General features: G+C 37.9%; 1 protein-coding gene across 7 annotated transcripts in view; it reads left to right on the top strand.

Annotated features, from left to right (window-relative positions):
* Positions 1 to 21,762, top strand: part of EPC1 (enhancer of polycomb homolog 1) — a 69,645-nt gene extending 47,883 nt beyond the window's left edge. For 2 of the 7 annotated variants that reach the window (XM_071805296.1, XM_065832883.2), the window contains 14 exons: positions 495 to 640; positions 726 to 932; positions 1,314 to 1,462; positions 2,773 to 2,929; positions 4,129 to 4,305; positions 4,410 to 4,499; positions 4,585 to 4,733; positions 5,942 to 6,294; positions 11,705 to 11,788; positions 17,895 to 18,013; positions 18,095 to 18,181; positions 18,817 to 18,958; positions 19,072 to 19,438; positions 20,424 to 21,762. In XM_071805296.1, coding sequence (XP_071661397.1) covers positions 495 to 640; positions 726 to 932; positions 1,314 to 1,462; positions 2,773 to 2,929; positions 4,129 to 4,305; positions 4,410 to 4,499; positions 4,585 to 4,733; positions 5,942 to 6,294; positions 11,705 to 11,788; positions 17,895 to 18,013; positions 18,095 to 18,181; positions 18,817 to 18,958; positions 19,072 to 19,438; positions 20,424 to 20,496 — 2,300 coding nt within the window. In that variant the 3' untranslated portion in view covers positions 20,497 to 21,762. Of the gene's footprint in view, positions 1 to 494; positions 641 to 725; positions 933 to 1,313; positions 1,463 to 2,772; positions 2,930 to 4,128; positions 4,306 to 4,409; positions 4,500 to 4,584; positions 4,734 to 5,941; positions 6,295 to 11,704; positions 11,789 to 17,894; positions 18,014 to 18,062; positions 18,182 to 18,816; positions 18,959 to 19,071; positions 19,439 to 20,423 lie in introns of those variants that run through there. The other 5 variants (XM_065832884.2, XM_065832879.2, XM_065832880.2 and 2 more) reach the window with 5 other exon arrangements.
* The last annotated feature ends 1,672 nt before the right edge of the window (positions 21,763 to 23,434 follow it).

Here is a 23,434-nt window from a genome sequence, read left to right as displayed (position 1 = left end):
TCTGCAGAGCGTATGGGTCAATTTAGTCTGACTTGTCTACATCACAAAAATCATGGATTAGAATAAGGTCACTGTAATACAGTCTGCACAGACTTTGTACAAGTACCTTTGAGATTATTTTGGGCTGAAGTCTTAACTGTTGATAATACAGTATGTAAAACTGCAGAATACTGGACAGCTTTGAAAATTTTGACCAATCTAAAAATTCCTTACTGAAAGCAATGAGGTAGAAAGCTGCCAGCTGGTGGGACCACTAGCAAGCTTTCATTGGTTAACAAAAGCATAGTCAAATAGATATCAACTTGTATTCCTGATTTTTAATAGTGTAATTTTTTTTCAAGAAAAAACTAGATATAACTTTGAAGTAGCATTGTAACAACACTCAAATAATTTGGGTTTTGTCTTCAGAAGAATGTGGTGTGTGCTCCAGACACTGCTTAGAACAAAACATTTCTGTAGTAAAACTAACCTTGATTTTCACTGTTACCATTTAGCTTTTAGTTTGGATGCTGAGCAGCCGGATTATGACTTGGATTCGGAAGATGAGATCTTTGTGAATAAGTTGAAGAAAAGAATGGATATCTCTCCTTTGCAATTTGAGGAGATGATAGACAGACTAGAAAAGGGCAGCGGTCAGCAGGTACAACGGTACTTTGAATAAAGAATTTGACGTACGTGCTCTATATATTGCTATATGAAAGTGACATACTGGGTTTTACATTTAGCCAGTCAGCCTGCAAGAGGCCAAGCTGTTGCTGAAGGAAGATGATGAATTGATCAGAGAAGTGTATGAGTACTGGATTAAAAAGAGGAAAAATTGTCGAGGGCCCTCTCTTATCCCAGCAGTGAAACAAGAGAAGCGAGATGGTTCCAGCACAAATGACCCCTATGTTGCTTTTAGAAGACGAACAGAAAAGATGCAGACACGAAAAGTAAGTAGATCAATACTTCCCTCTGCTTTCTTTCATGTCCTACTCCCCCTCTCAAGAAGCAGCTTATGTAGAGAAACAATTCTGCTATGTGGTATGAAACAATAGAAGTTAGAGTGTTCTTTTGTTCCAATTTCCAAGGGTAAAAACATGACAGAAACTACTTCAGGACAGCTGTTGAATGGAAGTTTATGTTCTTTATTTTTTCACTAAATCTACTGCTAAGCCTGTGTATGGTGTTGCTAATCTGTAGCTCGTTGATAACCATGCACATGCTTCTCTTTGTTTTAGCAGGTGGGATTATTCATATACATAAATATTTAGAACTTAATTCAGTTTATTTCATTTAAATGATGTGAGGAAACCTACACTATCTATTTACAGAATCGAAAAAATGATGAAGCATCTTATGAGAAGATGCTTAAGCTGCGTCGAGATCTGAGTCGTGCAGTAACTATCCTGGAGATGATAAAGAGGAGGGAAAAAAGCAAGAGAGAGTTGCTGCATTTAACACTGGAAATTATGGAGAAGAGGTAATGTTTATTGAAAAATTTCTGCAGGAAGTTTTGGAAACTACTTTGTATTCTGATTCCCACAAATACTTAGTAATGAGTTTTTTAGTAAGTATCTACACTGATGTTTACAGAATAGCATGTTTTCATATATGGTCATGGAGAGCAAAACAAAATGTTACAAAGTTGCTTGTTATGGGAAAGTAACCTTTCGCACCAATCTACCTTGGTTTATTGCATGTGTACTTATATTTGAATGTATGTGTATATCCTATGTATTATACAGGAAGAGAGATCATCATTATAGGTAAATTCATGTGGAAATTTGTGTTAAATTTAAACGTGTACATTAAGGAAATGCCAGCTGATTTTAATGCCATTTCCAATCATTACCATTATTTTTCTTCATTATCGCTTTTCTTTTTTAGCAAAGCTTGATCTAACACTCTCTTGAGGAAAGCAAACAAACATTTAGTATAGTATAAAGTGTTCTGTGAGTCATCTCCAACTAGGGCTTCTTTTAACATCCTGTTTGTCAGCTGCGCTGAAGACCAAGTGCTCTTCTCTGTCAACCTTCACTTTCCCAACCAACTGCGAGTCACATTTACAATGTGGGGTTGTTTTTTAGGTTCATTCTTAGAATCTTCTCTAGCTTAAGCATCTGTGTTTGGAAACAGACATTTTTGAGTCAGTATTTTAAAGCTCTAAAACTAACTTTTTAGTCTGGTTTCTTAGGGAGAATGTCTCTATCAGGGCACTTTCTTCAAGCATTGACCATTTTCAGTAGAAATAAAGATTTTTCCAGTAGTTTTATCAAGAAAATAAGCTGTTGAATAGAGGAAGTACTCTGATGCCCCTCTCAGAATTTAAAACTGCACTTCAAATCAGCACTGTCCACAGGAATGTAATACAAAAGCGAGAGAGGATTAATGAATAAGGCACTCGGCCTCACTGTTTAAAACCTTTTGGGTGATAAATGTATATTTTTCTAATGGTACCTGTCCCCAGGTGAGAGGGGAGAGAAACCCTCTCCTGTTCTTTCCTTCAAGTTTCTGCTTTTCCTTTACATTCTTACCTTTTGGAGATGTTTTATAGGCTTTACAGGGTAGTTATCCTTTGATTTATTTGTCAACATTAGTCATTGCAATGAAGTTTTCATGTTATTAGTCCCCATTTCTGGAACAATGCTTCCTGCATTTCCTGCTGTCATTCAGGACTTCCCTTTACCCCAAATTGCAAGTATTAGTCTGCTTTTCTCTGTGGTGTTCCATTTTTTTTACCAGGCATACATTGTAAACATTCCAACAAATAAAAAATAATTCTGGTTTCAGGTATAATTTGGGTGACTACAGTGGAGAGATTGTGTCTGAGGTCATGGCACAGCGGCAGCCGATTAAACCTACCTATGCTATTCCCATCATTCCTGTGACTAACAGCAGTCCTTTTAAACACCAGGAAGCTATGGAACTGAAAGAATTTAAAGTTAAAGTGAGTAATGTCAGTAACAGAGTTACTGATTCATACTGTTACACATGCAAGATACAGCTTTTTAGGATATGGGGAGGGCTTTTTGAAGCTGGAAATAGGCTAGCAAAGTACAATTGGAATGCAATTAGATTTTTATTCTGGGGGACATGAACATTTTTCACTAATACTGTCCATAAATTTAGGATATCCTGAACAAAACTTTTTATTACCTAGATAGTAGTAACTAATTACAAAGATAGAAACAGTGAGGTAAACCCCATATCTTGTTCTAAATTAATGTAGTTATTTTAATCTGGAGGGTTGTGGTGTGGGGTTTTTTTTGTTGTTGTTTAACTATGATCCACTGATACTCCCAACACACTGTGTATCTGTCTGGTTTTGTATTTAAGTGAAGTATCAACTAATCTTACATGATTTAGAAAGCTGACCAGCACTTTTTTTCCTGCAGGCTTTAATTTTGTGTCATACAAAGCATAGCTACAGTGCCAACAACTGAGCATATTAAATAGGTCAGGTAACACAGGAGAAATGGTGAGGTATAGTTTGAATTTTGAAGAAAGAGTTCTTATAACTGAGCAATGTCCGAAGGCTGTTCTGAATCTGATAAGGTGGCTTGAGTCAGTGAACACTTTCATTGATAGTAATGTAACTGAGGTTGCTAGTGAGGCTGGGTTGATGCAGGGTCTCACAGCATGAAAGAAGTCTGTTTCTTGGAAGCTTAGGAAATGCACTTAAACTTGGATTTGCATAGTATAGGAAAATGTGTTTAATTTTCAGAGGATTTTTTGAGAGTCTAAGTATCTTTGAGAAGTTGAACCTCTATTTTTGCCTTTTAAGCATATATTTAGTAATTCCCTAACAGTGCATAAATGTCTTCATTTCAAATGTTAGAAAAGAAAAATGGTTCCTTGTGGAGATCACTGTATATTTCAGTAGTACTGTTATCTTAACCACTAGTGTTATATCTAGCAAGGATTGAGCAAATAGTGCTTGATTGCACTTTGTCTGTTAAACATTTCAGTTACTGGAAATGAAACAGATATATTTATTAAATGACTGCTTGTATTGCTGTCGAGATGGTGGAGAGATTGGTTCACGTTTTAGCTCGCTTACACAGGAGTTTTTGAAAACTCCTGGTTTAATCTAATTTGCTGTGTGTGTAATTTTACACTGCCTTTTTGCTTTTCTTTTTCTTGCAGCAAGATAAACCTGATGTTATTAGACCTAAAAGAAAGTATGAGAAGAAGCCAAAAGTCTTACCTTCATCTGCTGCTGGTACTCCTCAACAGACAAGTCCTGCTGCGCTGCCAGTCTTTAATGCTAAAGATTTGAATCAGTATGATTTTCCTAGCTCGGATGAAGAACCTCTCTCCCAGGTAGGACCTCTAGAGTTCTGTGCTGCTCTTGGGGAAAGAATAGAAGTAAGACTGATGGATTTACTAATATCTCTCCTCATACACCCCCCATCCCCTCTTTAAAGGTTTTGTCTGGTTCTTCGGAAGCAGAGGAAGAGAACGATCCTGATGGTCCTTTTGCCTTCCGTAGGAAAGCAGGCTGTCAGTACTATGCTGTAAGTAGAATTTCCTTACATACCATAAAACAGAACTTTGTTGTGGGAAAACATCTTGTGATTAATTGTTTATAATTATTTTAAGCCTCATTTAGACCAACCTGGCAACTGGCCATGGAGTAGCCCTAAAGAGGGAAGATTAGGAGATGTGCGTTACAGATACTGCTTAACCACCCTCACTGTACCCCAGAGGTGTATTGGGTTCGCACGAAGACGAGTTGGCCGTGGTGGAAGGTAAGTGCTACATAATTCTTGCTGGTTTGGGGGGAGGGGGGAAGAACAAACCCACAACAACAAAGGAAAAAAAATTCCACAATTACTAAGACGTATTTTGAAAGAGCAAAGTTTAAGCAAAAAAAAAAAAAACCCAAACCAAAACAAAACAAAAAAACGCACACAAAACCCTCAAAAATGGAGACATCAGAGGGCTTGACTTTTTAAATATTTCCATTTGATACAAGTTTCTTTAGCTGATTAATGTCTCCATTTTTATTTTGCAGTAGTGGAAGCCACTTTAATACTGTTTTCTTAAATGTTTCTGGAGTCTTTTATTACTGGCCTCTCAAGTTCTGGGGTGAAAATACATGTATGTTTTCAGTTGTGATTGATGGTTTGTATTTAAATTATTTGCATAGTTGTCTTCAAATTGTAGTATTTTAAAATGGCAAAAAATCCCATTTTTTCAGAAAACGCTTTTCTGGGTATGGAGCTTATTTGGTGATTTGTCAGTTGTAGAGGAGAATTTTTTGGGGAATGCTTACAAGCAACAATAACCGTTAAACTTCGAACATTGTCAAAAATACCAAAGAATTAAGGATTTCCTTAAGGCATTTTGCTCCTAAGCACCTATATTGAAAACAATTTAAAAACTGTTCAGTGTATAAATGCTGTTTCTTAAATCATTGTATTTAACTTAAAATCTAAGAACGTGATTTGGCTTTCAAATTAATGCTTAGAACCTCTTCTCATATTAGCGTATCAGCAAAATCAGAATGGGAGCTGAAAGGCTCTTACTGGGATTTTTTTAAGGGGATTTGAAAGTTAATGTGTGACATCCCCACTGCAACAGGATGGTTGTAGGTATATTCAGTTTATATGGGAGTGAGCCTTTTGAGCTAAAGTTACTTAAGCAATTTTATTATCTAGGTTTTTTTGCATTGTGGAACTCTGTTTTCCAGCCTGATTTTAAAAATATATATATGTGTGTGTGTGTTGCAGTATCTTAATATATACATAATGATGTACATCAGCTGTTCAAACAGTAAAAGCTAGCATATACATGTGAAGAGAAACCTAAACATACTTATTGTAAAATAACAAATAGTCATGCATTCTCTGTATGTTTTGGGAGGGGGAGGTTTCTCATTCTCACATGGCAAACTGTTGACCTTCTTGATATTTTCTTGCCACTGTATAATTCTGCATTGTTTTCGTGTTTTTAGGGTGCTACTAGACAGAGCCCATTCGGACTACGATAATACATTTCATCAGCTGGATTTGGAAATGTTTTCCTCATCACAACACTCTTCAATCAGTCAATTTGCCAATACCTCAGAAACAAATACCTCGGACAAATCTTTCTCAAAAGACCTCAGTCAGATACTAGTCAATATCAAATCATGTAGATGGCGGCATTTTAGGCCTCGGACACCATCCCTACATGACAGTGACAATGACGAACTCTCCTGTAGGAAATTATACAGGGGTGTAAATCGAACAGGCACAGCACAACCCGGGACCCAGACATGCAGTACCTCTTTACAAAGTAAAAGTAGCAGTGGTTCAGCACATTTTGGTATGTTTATTTTGACAAACTTGCTTCTAGAAACTTTAAACTTGGCTCAGAATATCCATATTATTGTTAGATCATCCATACTTTACGTCATGGTCTATTTTGTTGGTAACAGCCTATCTTCACTTTTATCTCTTTATTTGCTATGTAGAATGTTTATTAATATTTATTGCTAGCAGTGGTGTATGGCATCTCAAATTTATGCAAATGCTACTTTGGTATGTAATGATGATTTTAGAAATATGATGGTTTAGAAGCCAGTATTGTGCAGGGTTTATGTTGCTTCTGAAGATCAGGATTTTTAAAATTAAAAATACAGTAATTGAAATGTTGATAAAAATTTTACGTTCCGAATTTTTCCTAGTCCAAGGTGTGATGGTGGGAAACAGTTAAAATGTTTACATTTTAAATCCCAGCATGTTATCAACTCTTATTTGAACTTATGTGAAATTAAATGCCATTTCCCATTCAAAAAATACCCGGCCCACCCCAACGGATGCATCTTCTCACACTTGGCAAAACTCTCAGACTAATCACCCGTGTGTCTTGTCAGCAAGTGGCAGATTACGTCTTATAGAGCTTGAATTACAGAACTGAGGACCTAAGAAAACTTGGTGGTTTTTTTTTTAATTGGAATACTGTTAGATAGCATCTCTCTTTATATTGGGTTCTTCACACTGAACTTAAATAACTCTTCAGTTTTGATCAGTCAGTACATTGTCATCTTTTATGGAACGTGAAGTGATGGAGCTTTTTCCAAAGAAATAACTTTGGAGTTCACCACTGTTTTGTAAGGAGTCTCTAGAATCGTGCTTTCCATGCCATTTTGAATTATGGTTTTGGAAGTAAATTAGAAAACCTGGGTAATGTAAGAGTCAGCTGGGGAGCAATTCATATACCTAATAAACTCCCCAAAATGTGGGGTGTTTTGGAGATTTGCTCAAACAAAGAGCATTACCATGATAACAGATGACTAATCCTCTTGCTTCCCACTACATTTTGTACCTTTCCTCCCTGCACCACCTGTTTTTTGTGATTTGTGTTTTGGGTTTGTTTTGGTAGTTTTTGCGATGGGGTGGGGTGGGTTGTGTGCTTTTTGTGGGGTTTTTTTTGTTGGTTGGTTGAGGATTTTTGAAGAAAATTCCTTCTTGTGTTTTTAGACTTGGTGGACAGCTTTGTTCTGCTGCTCTATTTCGTGCTTCCTCTCCGTGCTGTCCTAGAGTAGGTCCTTTTCCCCATCCCCTATTCTGTTCTCTCTTATGACTCTTGCTGGAAATATATTAAAGCTAAAACTGATGGTTCTTCGCATTTGTGATCGGAGTATGGCTTTTGGTGTTTAAATTCTGGTCTTCCAGTGTTTCAAATCAATAAGCCAAGTCCAGAGGAGAGCATGACCTGTCTAGTGGCCTGAGGCTGAACTGTGATAAAATGGTAGTCAGGTCACTAGTGGGAAAAGAAAACTAATGTGTTCTGAATGGATTATAAATAGACTATAAAGTAGTAATGGGCAACACATTACATCTGAAAAATTAACCAGCCAATTTTTCAAATCTACATAAATTGAGTTTAAATTGTATGTCTTGGGGTGTGTGTGTATAAATACACAAACACCTCTAAAGAATCTTCTTCCTTAAATAAATTATTAAAATATTTGTCTACATCAATTTAGGAATTAAATCAAATTGTTATTTCTGGTGATGAATTCTGTACAAGGTTTTAACTCCATGGTTGTATTTTGAAGCCTGTGGGAAAGTAATACATATGTGTAAGTGCCTAGCATATGACATTTGTGCTTGGGATTCTATGCAGATAGTTTATCTCATTTATGTAAAATATTTAAGTTATTGTTCCAAACTTATAAATTCCACAACATTTGTATTTGTAAATTTGTATTTTTATTAGGGTTTGATAAAGGAATTAAATACTCCATTAAAAAAAAAAAAAAAGTCTGAATTCATAGATATACTGTAAGATAGTTGCCAGAATCTTTGGGTAGTTTCTTGTGATTATTGTAACCAGGAAGCCTGTACCTGTATAACTATTTATAATCTTAATGGAGATTCTTGTAGTATTAGAGATGTATATGAGTTCGTGCATATGTGGTCTAATGATGACGTTCTGCTTATGGGTAGGTGTTTGAAAGGAGCATACAGTGTAGTTCATGTTGGTACCATTCTGTTTTCTAGCTCTCTTTTTCAGTTTCTTGATGGATTCTGTAAAATGCATGGTCTACACGGATTAGAGGTGTTCACAGGTCTCATATAGAGTTTGGCTTCTTCAAAGGTGCATGTCAGTTGGGACTGCAGCTTCTGAGTTATGTTGTCTTAATTTCTGTAGCAAATACTGTAAAGAACATCAGGTATCTAACATCAGTACTGAAGTTTTCTAATCCTCACTACTGCAGGTTGCAATTCTGTAGAGTGTTTCTGTTCCTCTTTCTTAGCTGTCTTTGAAGCTGGGAGTTTGTTATGGGAGTGGATTTTTTTTAAGTTTTGTTTCTCTTTGCCTTGTAGTGGCAGTAGGTCTTTTTAATGAGAAAACACTAATGTATCTGTTTTTACAAATCCCTTTATCACTTCCCTGCTACTGTGAGTTGTGGTCAAACCATGTTGCTTACCTTGAAGATGAAGATGCTTGGATTCTTTAGTGGCCAGCAGAGGTGGTCATGTTGCTGTGTTTACTGTGTACCATCACATGATAAGTTTTGTCCGTTTCTATATTAAACAAGTTTAGAGAAGTCTTGAGCTTTTTCAGCCTTGAATGATCCAGATAACATGTTGCTGAAATGGAAAAATTGCTGTGGAAAACTTTGCTTTTCAAGTCTGTTATTCATGGCCAGCACAGCCATGAAGTTGAGAAGGTATCTCAGGCCTTCTGTTATCAGGGGAGATGCTATAAAAGCTGTGCTGTGACATCCCATTCTCTGGCTACAGGAAGCTTTTTTTTTTTCTTTTTGTCTTTAGGACTGGAGAAGAGGTTTTCTCAAAGAACCAGACATTTTATGAACATTTTGAAGAAATGCTAGTTATTCTGGTCCCAGCTTTCAGAGTGCTCAGTGTAAAAGATCTGTGGAAGAGGAAGTAGTTACACTGAGATTTTGCTTGTAAACTGGGAAGGGATGTCTTAAAATCCCTTGTGAGTTACTTGAAAAGGGGTGCATGTACTGGACTTGTGTGCTGAAGGATAGACTTTTCTTGGCTGCTTGATCCTGCTGACAGTAACATCACTTTTGAAGAAGGTTGTTCCTTTTAATCTTACAGAAGAATTGCAAAAAAAGCATCTTTTGCCCTCTTGCAAGATGACCTGATTCAAGGATCTTCAGGCATCTGTTACACAGAGCACCGCTAAAAAGCAGGCAAGAGTGTAAAACCATGATTCTTGTGGAGGAATAACTGGTTCAGTGGAAAAGCTAGTAACTCTGAACCAATTGCGATAGAATTACTTCAGAAGAGGAGCCTGTATTGCTCGCAATCTTAAGTTTCTGGATCATAATCTTCAGTGATGGAGCTTGTGTCTTAAGTCTGCAGTGTACACTAGGCATGAATATTCATCTGAAGTATTTGTGTCTCAAGAATTTAATCTTCCTTGTGAGACTGATTGATCTAGTTCTGCCAGGCAAAAGGTAGTCTTCAAACTGCATCACATCATGGAGAGGCTCTGCTTTCTGCCAGAGACTTGCTGTTAAATATGTTACATACATATCTTTGAATGCTTGCATCAGTAGCCAAAAGTTTGAGATATTTAAAGCTACACAGCCTGTATAATTCTGTGGCAGCCTTGTGTGCAGGAGACAGACCAGAGATACCTGTCACTAGTGAAAGACTTGAGCACTGGTTCCCAGGCTACACAGTAAGACCAGGCAACTGTCTTGCTTATTCTGTTCTTTCATGCCACCCTCCTCCAGAAGTCGGATCACTTTGAAAAGCAAGTCTGCAAGCTGTGAAGACTGAAGGGGCCAGCACTTAGCCTGGAGTCTCACTCATGAAAAGTGCAATTCTTTCTTAGAGAAGAAGCTTATGTATTCTAGCAGAAGGCTTACTGAAAATTCTTAGAGGACTGTGATATTTGGGATTGTATACCTTACTGCATATGAAAAGCTGCAGACATTCAGATTGTAGTCAAAGAATCCAGAGTAGCTTACCTTGCATTTTCTTGTAAGCTAGAGACTTGGATAATGTGCTGCAAGTTGTGCTTTGCTATTCAGTTATATTTCCTGTGAGAATTCCAGAGAAATAACATTTTTTTCGCAGCAAACTTTGGTGCTTTTTTTGCATCTCTTAATCTGCTTTTTAAAAGCAAGTTTGCACACTTTGAAGGTCTAGCAAGATGGTGAACTATGCTTCCATTTCCCAAATGTCTGTTCAGCATTTCTGTCTCTGTGATGTCAGTTCTGTACTCTTTTTCCTGTTCTCACTAAGGAGACAGATACACCATTAAAGTTACCTGACACCCTTCTTCAGGAAGGAAGTAGGAACAAGCTCCTCAATGCTTGTGGCAGTTCCTCACACAGAAGTAGAAGGACTTGTCCTACCTTCTCATTGCTTTTGTGCCATCCCTGGCTGTGTTTAGATCTCTTAATTTAACTCTTGTATCTGTAATAGTCTCAACACTGCTGTCTGTTTGACTGTTTCTCCTTTTCCAAATGCTTATTTCCACATTTTAGGATACACTTTGTAATGAAAAATACTGACCTTTGTAATGGCCATTTTCAGCAGTCATTGGAACTTAACAGTCTTGGCCCCTCTGTGGCTGAGATGTCGAGATCCTAGTTGAAGAAGCAATGGCTGTGGGAGTAACAGGTGTTTATCGCCCACTGTAGGCTTAGTTGAAGGAGAAAATGTTGAAAAGCCTCTCTAGTCTGAGAAATGTGACTGGGGATGGGGTAAGAGCACTGAGCACTTCTGGAGAATTTGAGACTTCGTAGTTACACTAGATTCTTTCATTCAGCTTCAACCCAGTTGGAGTAATACATTGCTCCAAGTTGCTGAATCTTTGGGCTTGTTTAAACTGTTACACTTTGCACTCTATGCAAGGATGCTCACATGGATAACTGTAGTAAACTGCATACCCCAGCTGGCCTCTGACATTCTGATGGAAAGTCATATTAAGAATGATGGACAGAAAAATATAAATGCACAGCAAGCATTTCTAGCTTTTATTTGATGGCAGTAAAAATCCTCATTAATTATTTTTGTCTGTATTTCTTCCACTACCAAGTAGGGAGTACATATGTAGATCTTGTATCTGGTTTATAATTTCGAAGTCTAGAGTTCTGATGTTAGGAATTTCACACCTAAGTTCTGTTGGGCTGAAATATAAGGCTGTTGTGGTAATAATCAAGGGCATTATAATTCATGTTCTCGTAGTGTCTAATGCCATGTTTAAGTAAAATCAATCTTGAACTTCTTTTCAGAAAGTGAAACATCTTTGGGCCTGGTGCATCAAATACTAAATCACACTGATGGTTCTAAGTCTCTCCAATCTTCTGAATTCACTGGTGAGAACTTGCTATACAGTAGAAAATCTTTAACCAGGCAATGCAAGCCAGTTAACATATCTTGTAAGACAGAGATGAAAAATGTGGTGTTCTGGATTCCTTAGTATTGTGAATGATGTTTGCTTTGCATGCACTTTGGCATTAGTAACAATTAATTGTTCTCTTGTATAGCAGGAATGTGATGCTCTCATATATTTCCCTTAAGAAAACACTGTAACACAATGTATCATCTTTCCACATACTTAGCAGTTCTGTAGTTTATGGGATTTCTCAGTTGGAAGCTTTAGTTACATGATATTTCTTCTGTTACCTGCCTTTTTAATGGCCATTGCCTCTGCTGGAAATAGGGGAATCCAATCCTCTGATTGGGTTTTGAGAGAGGTTTTTTTGAACCCGGTATAATCTTAATGATTCGATTTTCCTGCTGAAATAATTTTCCTGCTTAACTCGATGTTATGAAGCAGCTGCTTTTTAAAGTTAATTTAATTTAAATATCCAATTCTTTAGATGCTTAACAGGACTGATTAGGATAGGTAATTGTGTTTACTCCACAAAGCTTGCTCACTTTCCTTGGCAAATCTAGTGAGCATTTTCCAGTCAGGAAATCGAGAGGGATGCTGGTAGAGGGGACCAGGAATTTGCACATATGTTTTCTGCTTTCCAGGGTATGCTTCTTGGTTTTTAGGAAACTGGTTATTGTGGTCAGTTTTTTTCTAAGTCTGTATTTTCCTACTTCAGGGAAGCAGAGTAACAACTAGTGAGCCACCTCTCAGTAAAACTTGCAGCTGTGGTGCTTTACCGTACAAAGAACAACGTTTAAATACAGATTCCACAGCTAGCCCCCCTTCTCACTGGTTTTGGCCACTTCTGGAAAGGACTTGCATTTTCAGAGGAGCTAAATGTAAGCTGCAGCATTGTAAGGCTGGTACACATCAAACGGTAGAACTAATAAGCACTGTAAAAATAGTTCTGTGTTGCAATATAAAACTGCTGAGAACTATGGATCTTTGAGAAGTCCATTGACAGCATCATGGTTACTTTGTTCTCCAGAAAGCACCACCTGTTGAGTATCACCCTCCCACAGAATTTGGTAGATGTGTAAACAGAATCATCCAATTGAAAGATGTTACTCAGTGGTTTAATTTGAGCAAAAAATTAATATGTAGTTATCCTGAAGACTGCAAACATCATGTAAATGATTGTAGGAAATGATTCATAGTGTAGTGAGCTGTTAAAAAATTGAGTTATTGCACAAGATTTGTGGCTGTCACTAAGGAGTTCCTAAGCAGTCATTTTTCCTGCCAGTCAGTCTTGGTAATGTACCGATGTTTCTTTCCTTGTATTCATAGCTGCAAACTCCTGAAGCTTTTTCTTCTACCTTTCATTCATTTTTGCAGTCTGTGAGCCAGAAAACATCTCTCTTACTTGCTGCCAAAATGTAGCACTAATACAATTGCAGAGTAGGTGTGTGCGCTGTCCCAAGCGGTTAAATGAAAAGGATAACAGCTAACATGGTGTACTGACTTAAAATCCTAGAAGTTGTTTCGACTGAAATGCTATAACTTGATTTGGAATTCTACCAGAAACAATTCAGAAGCATAGTGCATTTGAATTGTTCCAATTCTGAACAGTATGCTGCAAACAAATGAGTAAGCAGCATTCACATAGCCTAGTTTCTCAGTAAAACTTGAGCTGCCCGTCTTCTGACAACCATCTTGGGATGTGGAAGACTCCAGGTAGGGTTGTGCTTTAAAGGTTCCTAATGTTGAAGTTTAGGAAAGGAGTCGGGTTAAGGGAACTTAAGGAGACAGGTGACTTAGGTAAATTACTGAAAGTGTCTTGGAAGGTATGTAGAAGTTTTGGGGGAAGGTGCAACTGTCAGCTATAAAAGATAGTTGAGGTATTCTGGAATGAGAATGTTCATATTTATTGTGTATCAGTAGTGGTGGTTGAGATATTCCCATCTCCACCCCCCACGGGATTCTGTGTAGTGAATGAAACTGGATGTTCTGTCACTGTCCAATTTAGTAACCTCTCTAGCATGAGCTGGTTATGACTGCATAACGGAACCCTGGGCATGCTGTTTGAGAAGAGTCTATCAGCACTGTGCACCTCTCCAGGGCTGCTGAAGCAAGAATCTGTTTTAGAATCTCATGTATCATCTTTAACCATTTAATGTTTTGGCTTGTCACTTTTTTAGCTTGAAGCTGTTGTTCAGTTGTCTGTTGCTTTACTAATTTTTTTAGAGCCTTGAGGTTCTCCAGTAATACCAGGAATGTGTAACTTTCTGTAGCAATAGTTAGCAGGTGTGGTTGCTGACTGAAGCGTACAGAAAATGTCTGGGCCTGCGTCTTGCCTGCTGTTTTTTTCCAAGCAGGTAAAGACCAGTGTATGGCACAAAAGAATGACGTTTGTTATTGCTATTTCTCCACTTGGCGTTTTTCTCTGACACAGATGAAAGGTTTTCAGCTGTGCCCTTTCTCTTCTTTAGGATAAAAATGAGAAGCGGTAATAAATTTTCTGGAACAAAGTTCTTGGGGAAACTTTTTCTGGAGGAAGTGCTGTTTGGCACCTGTGCAATTGCATCTATGCCAGCTTTGCAGGCAACAAAAATCTGCAATCCATATAACTAACCCATTAATAGTGGCTACATTTTTATGATCTGCAATGTGTTCTACTAGAATCACTTTAAAAACAGACTAGTGTTTTGAGATGTAGAGACACAGACACTCAGTACACCTGTGATATCACTGTGCTGAGCAAATGTGTGATTTCCCCAGAAAACCTTCCCCAGTTCCAGTCACAGTTCTGTGCCCCAGAAAATGAGTATGTGAGGTTCAACAGGTGGAAGTACTTTGATGTTAAATACATACCAACCTTTCAGAAGGAAGTTATATCTCACTATCAGGAGGCTTATTTTTTCAATTGAAGTGTAATATAGGCTGTAATCGGGGAGCAGGAGGGGGAGAAGCCTAGTGACAGTGTTAGTGAGCAAAATAGATGGTGGCTTTTAACAGAAGGGGAATGAAGTATGCTCTCCTAGTTTGAAGGTCTTCTAAATAGTTAATTTTGGTTTGGATAGTTCTCAGTAGTACTAATGTTTTCAACAAAACCTTCAGCATTCTTCAGCATTGGAGAGAGAAGAGCTGCTTGTGTAGCTAACGATCTGTAACTCTTCTGGTCCATGAGCACATCTGGATGTGCTGTGGAGTGGAAAAGGAATATCCAGCACATTATTGTAGGAGGCTGTAGCTTGCAGCTGCCCTTTATGGGAAGTGTGTTTTGAAACTGGATGCAAATGATTAAGTCAGAATCTCACAGTAAATCTCTGATAATGTTGTAATTAGTATTTTGAAATATCTAGTAGGCTTTTAACTTTAATAAGAGGAGCAGCAAAAATGTCCCTGAATGTTTTCATGTAAATTGAAAAACCTGAAATAAATTGTTCTTGAGTGTATTTTCAGCTATGACAGGTAAATAGCTATTTCCATTGCATGTTCGAGGTAGTATTTGTGTGTTGGCATATTTGAGCAGAAGAGAAGCATTTTGAATATAAATGAGGGTGGTGATCATAGTGGGGTTCTTCTGCCACTTGTTTACTTTGACAGCTTTGGAACTGTTTTCATAGTGGTGGGAAACGTAGAGCTGTCAGGGTCGCAGGCTGCTTAAAAAGAAATACGCTGATGCGCAGTTTGAAAAGTATAGTTGTTCTGAATGTCGCTTTCAGAAAGAAAGGGGGACACTTAAAGACTGTCCTAAATAATGGCTATACTAAACAAAACACATTATGTTTCTATAAACTTTATTTACTGATTCTCTAAAAAAAACCAGTATTTTGGAGTTGGTTAAACAAACATAGGTGACTGTGCTTGCTACAGCTCTATAGTTAAAATCTAGAATATACTCAAGGCTTGAAAACTGAAACTAGCTATAAATAAATTTTACTTACTCAAATGGACAAAAGTGAGATGGTTATAACAGCCGAAATTTTAATCTTAATTCAGTCAAAGATGGTGGCATAACCTATCCTTTTTTCCCATTTTCCTTTTTGTTAGTCTGTGAATTGTCATTATTTACATCACTTACGCGAGCTCTTCCTAAACAATATGTTCACAGTGTGATACTGTAGAATAAAATACGGTACTAATACAGGGAACCTTCAATATCATTGTCACTATGTTGGCCAGACCGTACCAGTTCTAAATTTTAGGGCGTTTAAAAAAACAATAAGTCACCACTAACTGATCAATAGAAATGCAATACCTATCAGTACCGAAGCATTACCATCCATTTTTCTCCCCCCCCTGCTACTGCCGCTCAGCTTCCTACATGCTAATCTTTGTGTGCTAAAGCTTTCTTGCTGTAACTTCTGTGTTTGGTGACAGTTTAAAAAAAAAAAAATAATCTGAAGGGCTTTTAATTTATATGAAGTAAAATTAAAATTTAGACAACAACTCCTGAATATTTGGTCTGTGAATTTTAGCTTGGTTTGGTTTTGGTTTGTTTTTTCTTTAGTAAAGGCATTTATGAATGGTGTTACTACTAAACTGTTCCCCTAGAAATAACTTTAAAACAAAATTGAAGTGAAATTTAACTGTGAGAGTATTGTGAAATAATCTATCACTTATGGCAGTACAAACAAGTGCAACATCCCTACTTTTTTTCTTTTTAAAGTAACAGCTGAATAAAAATTTGTAACTTCAAGTAGTCAGCGAAGTACTGGTAGTAATTTGGTGCTATTTCCAGGCCATAATAGAAGGATACAGAATAATGTCTTACAAAAAACAAAACAAACAACAAAACACCTGGAAAAATGCATGCTCAGCAGTGTTAGTTGTGTTTGTTTCCAAATATTAATTCTTATTTTGGTTAGCTGTTTGTATTGACTTACTGTTCAAGTTTATACCTAAGGTGCAATTGTGCTTCAGAATCCTGTTGTATCCAGAAACAGGAAATTATTGCAGACTTGATAGAAACAGATGTTTCTTCGGGCAAGTCTGAAAGAGTAGATTAACAAAATAGAGAAATTTAGAAATTGCAGCTTGTCAACAGGATTCAAGTGTGGTGGTGATTTGTTGCCAAACCGTAAACTTCCCCAAAGGTGCAACTTGTGCCGCGTTCTAGAAGTGTGGATGCTGTTTGCAGCACGCACTTGGGAGCATCTGTACGACCCAACAATAAAATTGAAGGAAAAATCCAAAAGGTGTATCCTAGACTGAGTTTGCAAGAAAGAGCATTCCGTTTTAAATTGAAAACTGATACTTCCTTTCATTTTGGAAATCTAAATTAAAACCAGCCACAACTTCCATTTTACACAAGTTAATCCGTGAACTAATGACTCCCCACCCCTGCACCATTGGGCATTCCCATGTGAATCTGTAAGAATAACGCTGTTTTTTATCAATTTTATATTTGTGGGCTAGCTGGATAAAATTCCGGTTGACCTGTGATGCACTGATTACTGGGTCACTTCTCAAAGATTCTAGAGAGAAGGATGTAGTTCTGTCAAATTCTGTATCGATGGAGTAGCTTGTATGTGTGATCAAAGGCAAAACAGAAATACTGTGGTATGATAGCCTACACAGTTGTAAGGATGTTCAGTTTAATGTTTTGAAATAAACAGAAATCTTAAATGTTGGTTCTTGCTATCCTCATAATGCCTTCTGAGAGGGCTGAAAATATGCAGTTCCACGTTTTTGCATAGAAACCTACTTTACTAGTAATGCAGATACTGCAGTTTCGCCAAATGAAAACAGTGATGCCATTTCTACCTGTAATCTCTTTTTAATCGGTTATTAGAGAATTTTTGGTGGTTTTAATTGTGTTTTGGTTCCTTCTTGCCCCTCCATTTTTGGTATCTTGAGCTAAATGCAGCAAAGCAATTAAAACCTGTATACTAAAAAGCAGCTTAAAAAGGGAAGGCTTAATTTGAACAAAAATCTCTAGGAAGATGATGGCCTTTTTTGCCATAAATGTGCATTAAGGCTCTTAGGGACTCGCTGTGATGTAATTTATTTTTTATTTTAGGATTATTAAATAGATGTGTTTGTATACACAACACCTACGTATTTTGATATAGTATTTTCTCGTTTTATATTTTGTTCAGCATTTACAGCCGAACAATACCAGCAACATCAACAGCAACTGGCACTAATGCAGAAACAGCAGCTTGCACAAATTCATCAACAGCAAGCAAATAGTAATTCCTCTGCCAACACATCACAGGTGAGGGATTTGTCTGTGCTATGATTTATCCCTCATTGTTTCCCACCAGGGTTCATCTCTAATTGTCAACTGTTGCCATAGAACCTTGAAACTAACCAACAGGAAAGTGGCTTTCGCCTGAATCTACATCATAGCCATTCTGTAAAGTGTTTAGAAGGGACACTGCAGGTGAGTGTGGCAGGCGTTGCCTCTGCTCCCTCTTAACAAACAAACAAACAAAGATGGGTCAGTCAATTAATGAAATTTTCGAAGCCTTAGGAATATGAATTGCAGACATCTCCAGCCATGTCATTATCCTCTTGATAGTGGGGGATTTTTAGGACAGGATTATAATTAATAACTAAAGCTAAGTCCTGAGTATGTCTTCCATGCCACTGTGGAAGTGTCGAATATTCACAAATATGGTGATGGACACATAAAAAGGTTCAGAAGTTGTTACCAACCTGAACCTCTGAGTCTCTGATTGGGTTTAGAATTCCATGAAAACAAGTTGACCTGTGAAACAATGTTATTCCATAGAATTTTGGAAATAAGTGTCTTTGTATTTTAAATAGTTGTGGGGATTTTCCTCTCCATTGTTACAATGGAGTTAAAAGTGCATGGGAAAAAAAAATCACAGTTCACATTTTAACTAGTTTTACAAAATGCTGACAACAGTTTGGCCTGAGAGAATAACTGGGCCACAGTTCTGATTTATATGTATTGATGTTTGTTTTACTGGTTTATGTGTAGCTTTAAAATGGGGAGAGTACTGACTTTTGGAAGCCTCAATCACATATATTTGCTATCATTTTTCTTTTTAGGGTTTTGTTTCCAAGACACTGGATTCTGTTAGTGCTCAATTTGCTGCTTCAGCTTTGGTTACATCAGAACAACTGATGGGATTCAAAATGAAGGATGATGTGGTGCTTGGAATTGGGGTGAATGGCATTCTTCAAGCCTCAGGTACGCAGCTATTTGACAGAATTTGATTGCATCTTGATTTTTACAGTGGAGATGTGTCTGTCTGGAGTTGAGTATTTTCTGAGTTCTTTTGTTTTGTTTTTTATCCTTTGCAGGAGTGTACAAGGGCTTACACCTCAGTAGTACTACACCTACAGCACTTGTCCATACAAGTTCATCATCAACAGCAGGTTCAGCCTTGTTACAGCCTTCAAATATAACACAGACTTCAAGTTCCCACAGTGCACTGAGTCACCAAGTAACTGCTGCCAATTCTGCAACAACTCAGGTTCTGATTGGGAACAACATTCGATTAACTGTACCCTCATCAGTTGCCACTGTAAACTCTATTACCACACTGAATGCACGACATATACCGAGGACTTTAAGTGCTGTTCCATCATCTGCCTTAAAGCTGGCTGCAGCAACAAATTGTCAGGTGGCCAAGGTTCCAGCTTCATCCTCTGTGGATGCAGTACCAAGGTAGGTTTTTTTATATCTGCTTATGTTCTCTGGTCTTTATTTTGCTTGATAAATGTTTGTGGCTCATGAGGACAGTTGTATTAGGTCAGGTTGGCTTAAATTAACCTTGTGTATAACGGTGGTCAAAGTGAGTACGTGGGGAGGAATACAACAATGGACAGGTTTTTACACTGATAGGCTTCCAGGATGTTCTGCTGGCCACCAGATCAAAAGTAAATGTTATCTTAGAAGTGAAATCTTAAGATCTCATAATACTATGCCATAAAAAAATTCTCCACTGTCAAGTAAGGATTTTTTTACTCTTATATTCTATGTGAAGGCTGAAATATTCCAAAATTAAATGTGTGTCTGTCCTTAAAAGTAAGTCTGCCAGGAATGAATGTAGGGTAGAGTTGGTCCAGCTGTGTTGAAAGATGTTTCTATAATTTGAACACTGCAGAAGACTTCAGAGGATGTATGATATTTTGTGTATCTCAAAATTTGGGAAAAGTATTTGTCACATTCTTTACATATAATAACCATTTTTATTTCTCAACTACTGTTCTTAATTTCTCTTCATTAGTTCAAGATATTTGGCTAGAAGATGAATTAAAGTATATTGGACAGGAAATCACTTGTGTTCCCGTAAATAATTTCAGATTTTGTAATCAGTGACTTCATCAGCAGCTTTTTATTGCACACTTTTTATTACTGCATCACAGATTTTCTGCTTAGAACACCCTTTTTTTGTTTCCTATATGACATGGTGGTTTATGGGGAGGTTTTACAGCGTAGCAAGTGTTCAAAGTACTCATTGCTGGGAGTTGAGCACCCAATAAACGCGGAAGTGTGAGATGAATGCATTTCATGTCTCCATCATTTTGCTTTTCACTTAGTGCCTTCGCTGCATTTTAAGAGCTCTGCAGTACTGATGAGCAGTTGTCTTTGGAACAGTTTCTGCTCTCTTTTGCCAGTCTTGTTAATCCTTTTATTATTATTTCAACAGGGAAAACCATGAAACAGAGAAGCCAGCACTGAACAATATAGCGGACAATACAGTAGCTATGGAGGTGACGTAGTTTCCGTAGGAGCGAAACTGCAGCCTTGGGAACTTGTTTAGGTGCTATGCATCAGTAGCATTTTGAATGCAAGGGATGGTGGAATGCCGCACATTGCGTTTCCATGGCAGCTGTGGGGACTTGACAGCAATGCACATCTCATGCTTTGGTTTTTCTTTTCTTACTGTTAATAGGAAAGAATCAACATCTGTAAATTAACAATACAGCAATTATCTGTACAGTACTGCATATTTGTAATACTCTTGTATATATGTTACTTGAATACAAACCTGTTCATTTGTGATGCTTTGCACTTGGGGTGGGGGGTGGGAGGGAAACAAACTGCAACAAAGTAAGAGTGTGAGATGTGAGATTGTATAGAGATGAAAAAGTGTCATCACATCATGTGCATGGTGCGGAACCTGCTGTTTTATCTATTTATTGTGCCGTGTTTACAGTTTTTTGTACACTGTACCTTCATTGGTTCCTGTGCTGTAGTAAATGTGTTAGGTAGCTGTGGACTCCTTGGTATTTTGTAAATGGTATAACATAACTTGGTTCCCCTCTGGGTCCCTGAGTTTTCTGTGTATCATGTGAAAAATGGTGACATACATACAGAATTTTTTAAAAAGGCATCAGTTTAACAATGGGGAATGTACTGTTCAATGGGGATCTTCCTGTTTGAGTATCGTAAGACAAGTAACAAGCTAATAATGAAGTCTGAATTCTCCCATCCTGGCTTGTCCACAGGCATGTGGGCAGTTTCTGGTACTTAAAGCACTAAGGTTATGTTGCTGCTCCCCTCGTTAGTCCCATTTCCTTGCACACCAAAAAGTGTTAGTATGCAAATGGAGTCCTTACAACTGGAGTTTTTATGTTGTCTCGCCCTTTTTGAAGACATTGTATTTTTTTATTGTGTAACTGTTTTTAAGACTTCATTCTTTACTTGTTCTTAAGAAAAAGGATATAAGGGAGAAGAATGCAGTAATTGCTGTACGTGTATCATCATTCCAGTTTCTAAAACAGCCAGCTTTTTTCCTTTTAAGATTCTCCAGAAGGCTGCAAGGCCAGAACCACAACTATCGGGTGCCTTCCTTTGGAAATATTTGACCTCTCTTCTGTGAAGAGAATGGTACTTAACAGACTACTATTAGTGCTTTGTCAGTACCGAAGTCTGAATGCCCACTCCAATGGCATACATTATCCTTAAGGTTTTTAATCCCACCTGGAAAAATTGTGACAGAACTCTCACAAAATAAACCCAGGGCATTACATGTTGACAAAAAAGTGTGGTTGTGTCTTTTTAATTTGAAGTTCTGGAATCATTCTTGCTTTTATCGAAAGGATTTGACCTTTTGGGGTAGCTGTCCATACAATTTAGAGAGGCAGTAATGATTAAATGATGGCAGCTCTCATGGCTTTCACCCATTACAACACTAAAGACAGGAGAAAAATATGTATTTTTCTTGATAGTTCTGTAGAAACTGTTAAGTTGCTAGAAGGGTATTATACAAGTGGGAAGGCAGGTCCTGGTAAGTTGTTAGGTTTTATTTTTTTCAGAGTTGCCTGTTCAGAATCACAACTGGAAAGGAAATGTCACTTTTAGATTTGTGCGTCGTACCTGCCGCAGAAAAGTGGAAAGCTTCTGATAAATAGCATCTCATCCTTGTGATTCAGCCTACATGCCCTAAGAGAAATGAGATTGTTCTTTCATAGAGCTATTACTTTGTATTAGCAGCTTTGTAAGTTTAATATTGACTATCAAACAGTGGAGACAATATCTAAATGTTTAAGTCATTGTCCTTCCTTATCTTAAAGAACTTAGGCCAGAAAGATGAAGTAACTTTTTTCCACAGTGCTGAGTCAGCATAAGTAGACATTTGCTGTGACCTTTTGTAAGAGGGGGCTGCTCGTGCTCTGCCCCATTTGTTGATATGGAACAGCCCAAGGAAGTGCCTCATCTCCTACAGAAGACTGGAACGTATGGGAGAACAGTGACAGATAAATAAAATGTGTCATCTCGGTTTCAAGCAAAAAAAGTGTTCCCTGCTGCTGGATCGTGCTAATGCTTCGTGAAAAAAGGGGTGTGAGAGGAGGCGGTTAGTCCTAGGCCATCACTACCACTTACCTTTTGCAGTGCTTAAATACCTTAAACTGAAGCACTGCTGTATCTGTTTAAAAATGGATGACTTGCAGTTCCTTTCCTTTCATTACAGCCCTTTTGTTGCACTGGAAAATGAGATGCATCTTTTACCGCCTCCCCTGAAAACAGGCGTGGCTGCTGCTGGTCATACTGTGACCACTCAGCTCCAGGAAGGACAAGGAAGCATGAGGTGAAGGACAGTGCCACTGAGTACTACTTCCCAGTCTGACGTGGTGATTAGTTGCTGCTGTCTTGGGAAAACTGAGGTCAAGGATGTGGCTTCCATCTGAGTGTTTCTTCATTGCATTGCTGAGGAGAAAATACAAAGATAGGTGTGTCAAAGGAGTTCCTAAACACAGGAAGATTGGATTGCCACAGAGCAAAAATTCTACATCCACAAAAAAATGAGCTAATAGTAATGCTGGCTGAAATGTGGAATTTGCATGAAAATGTAACAACTCATAAATGGACTGTCCTAAATTTGGGGAGAGTTGTCTGAATACTTACCTGTGAGCTGCCAGCAGATGCAGGTAAATAAATGGCAGAAATAACAACTGGAGAAGTAGATTCCAGAAATACAGGTTGCCCACAAGGAATGGCTTAATACCCACAGATTAGTACATACAGGAGAAACAAAATCTTAGCAACAGACAAAGATTGCTGCCTCAGGAAAAGGAGTGATGGAAGCAGGCTGGGTGAGCTCACAGCCAGAACTACAAATGTGCTTGTCCTCTGCTTAAGAGATGAGTCCAGACTGGTGAGAATGAGGCAAATTAGAATTGTGGACTTGGCGATACTGCTGGTTGCGTTTTCACT

This window comes from Patagioenas fasciata, chromosome 2, assembly GCF_037038585.1.
Source record: "Patagioenas fasciata isolate bPatFas1 chromosome 2, bPatFas1.hap1, whole genome shotgun sequence".
Taxonomy (NCBI): domain Eukaryota; kingdom Metazoa; phylum Chordata; class Aves; order Columbiformes; family Columbidae; genus Patagioenas; species Patagioenas fasciata.
The sequence above is the reverse complement of the archived record's forward strand: the minus strand, read 5'-3'. Positions and strand labels throughout refer to the sequence as shown.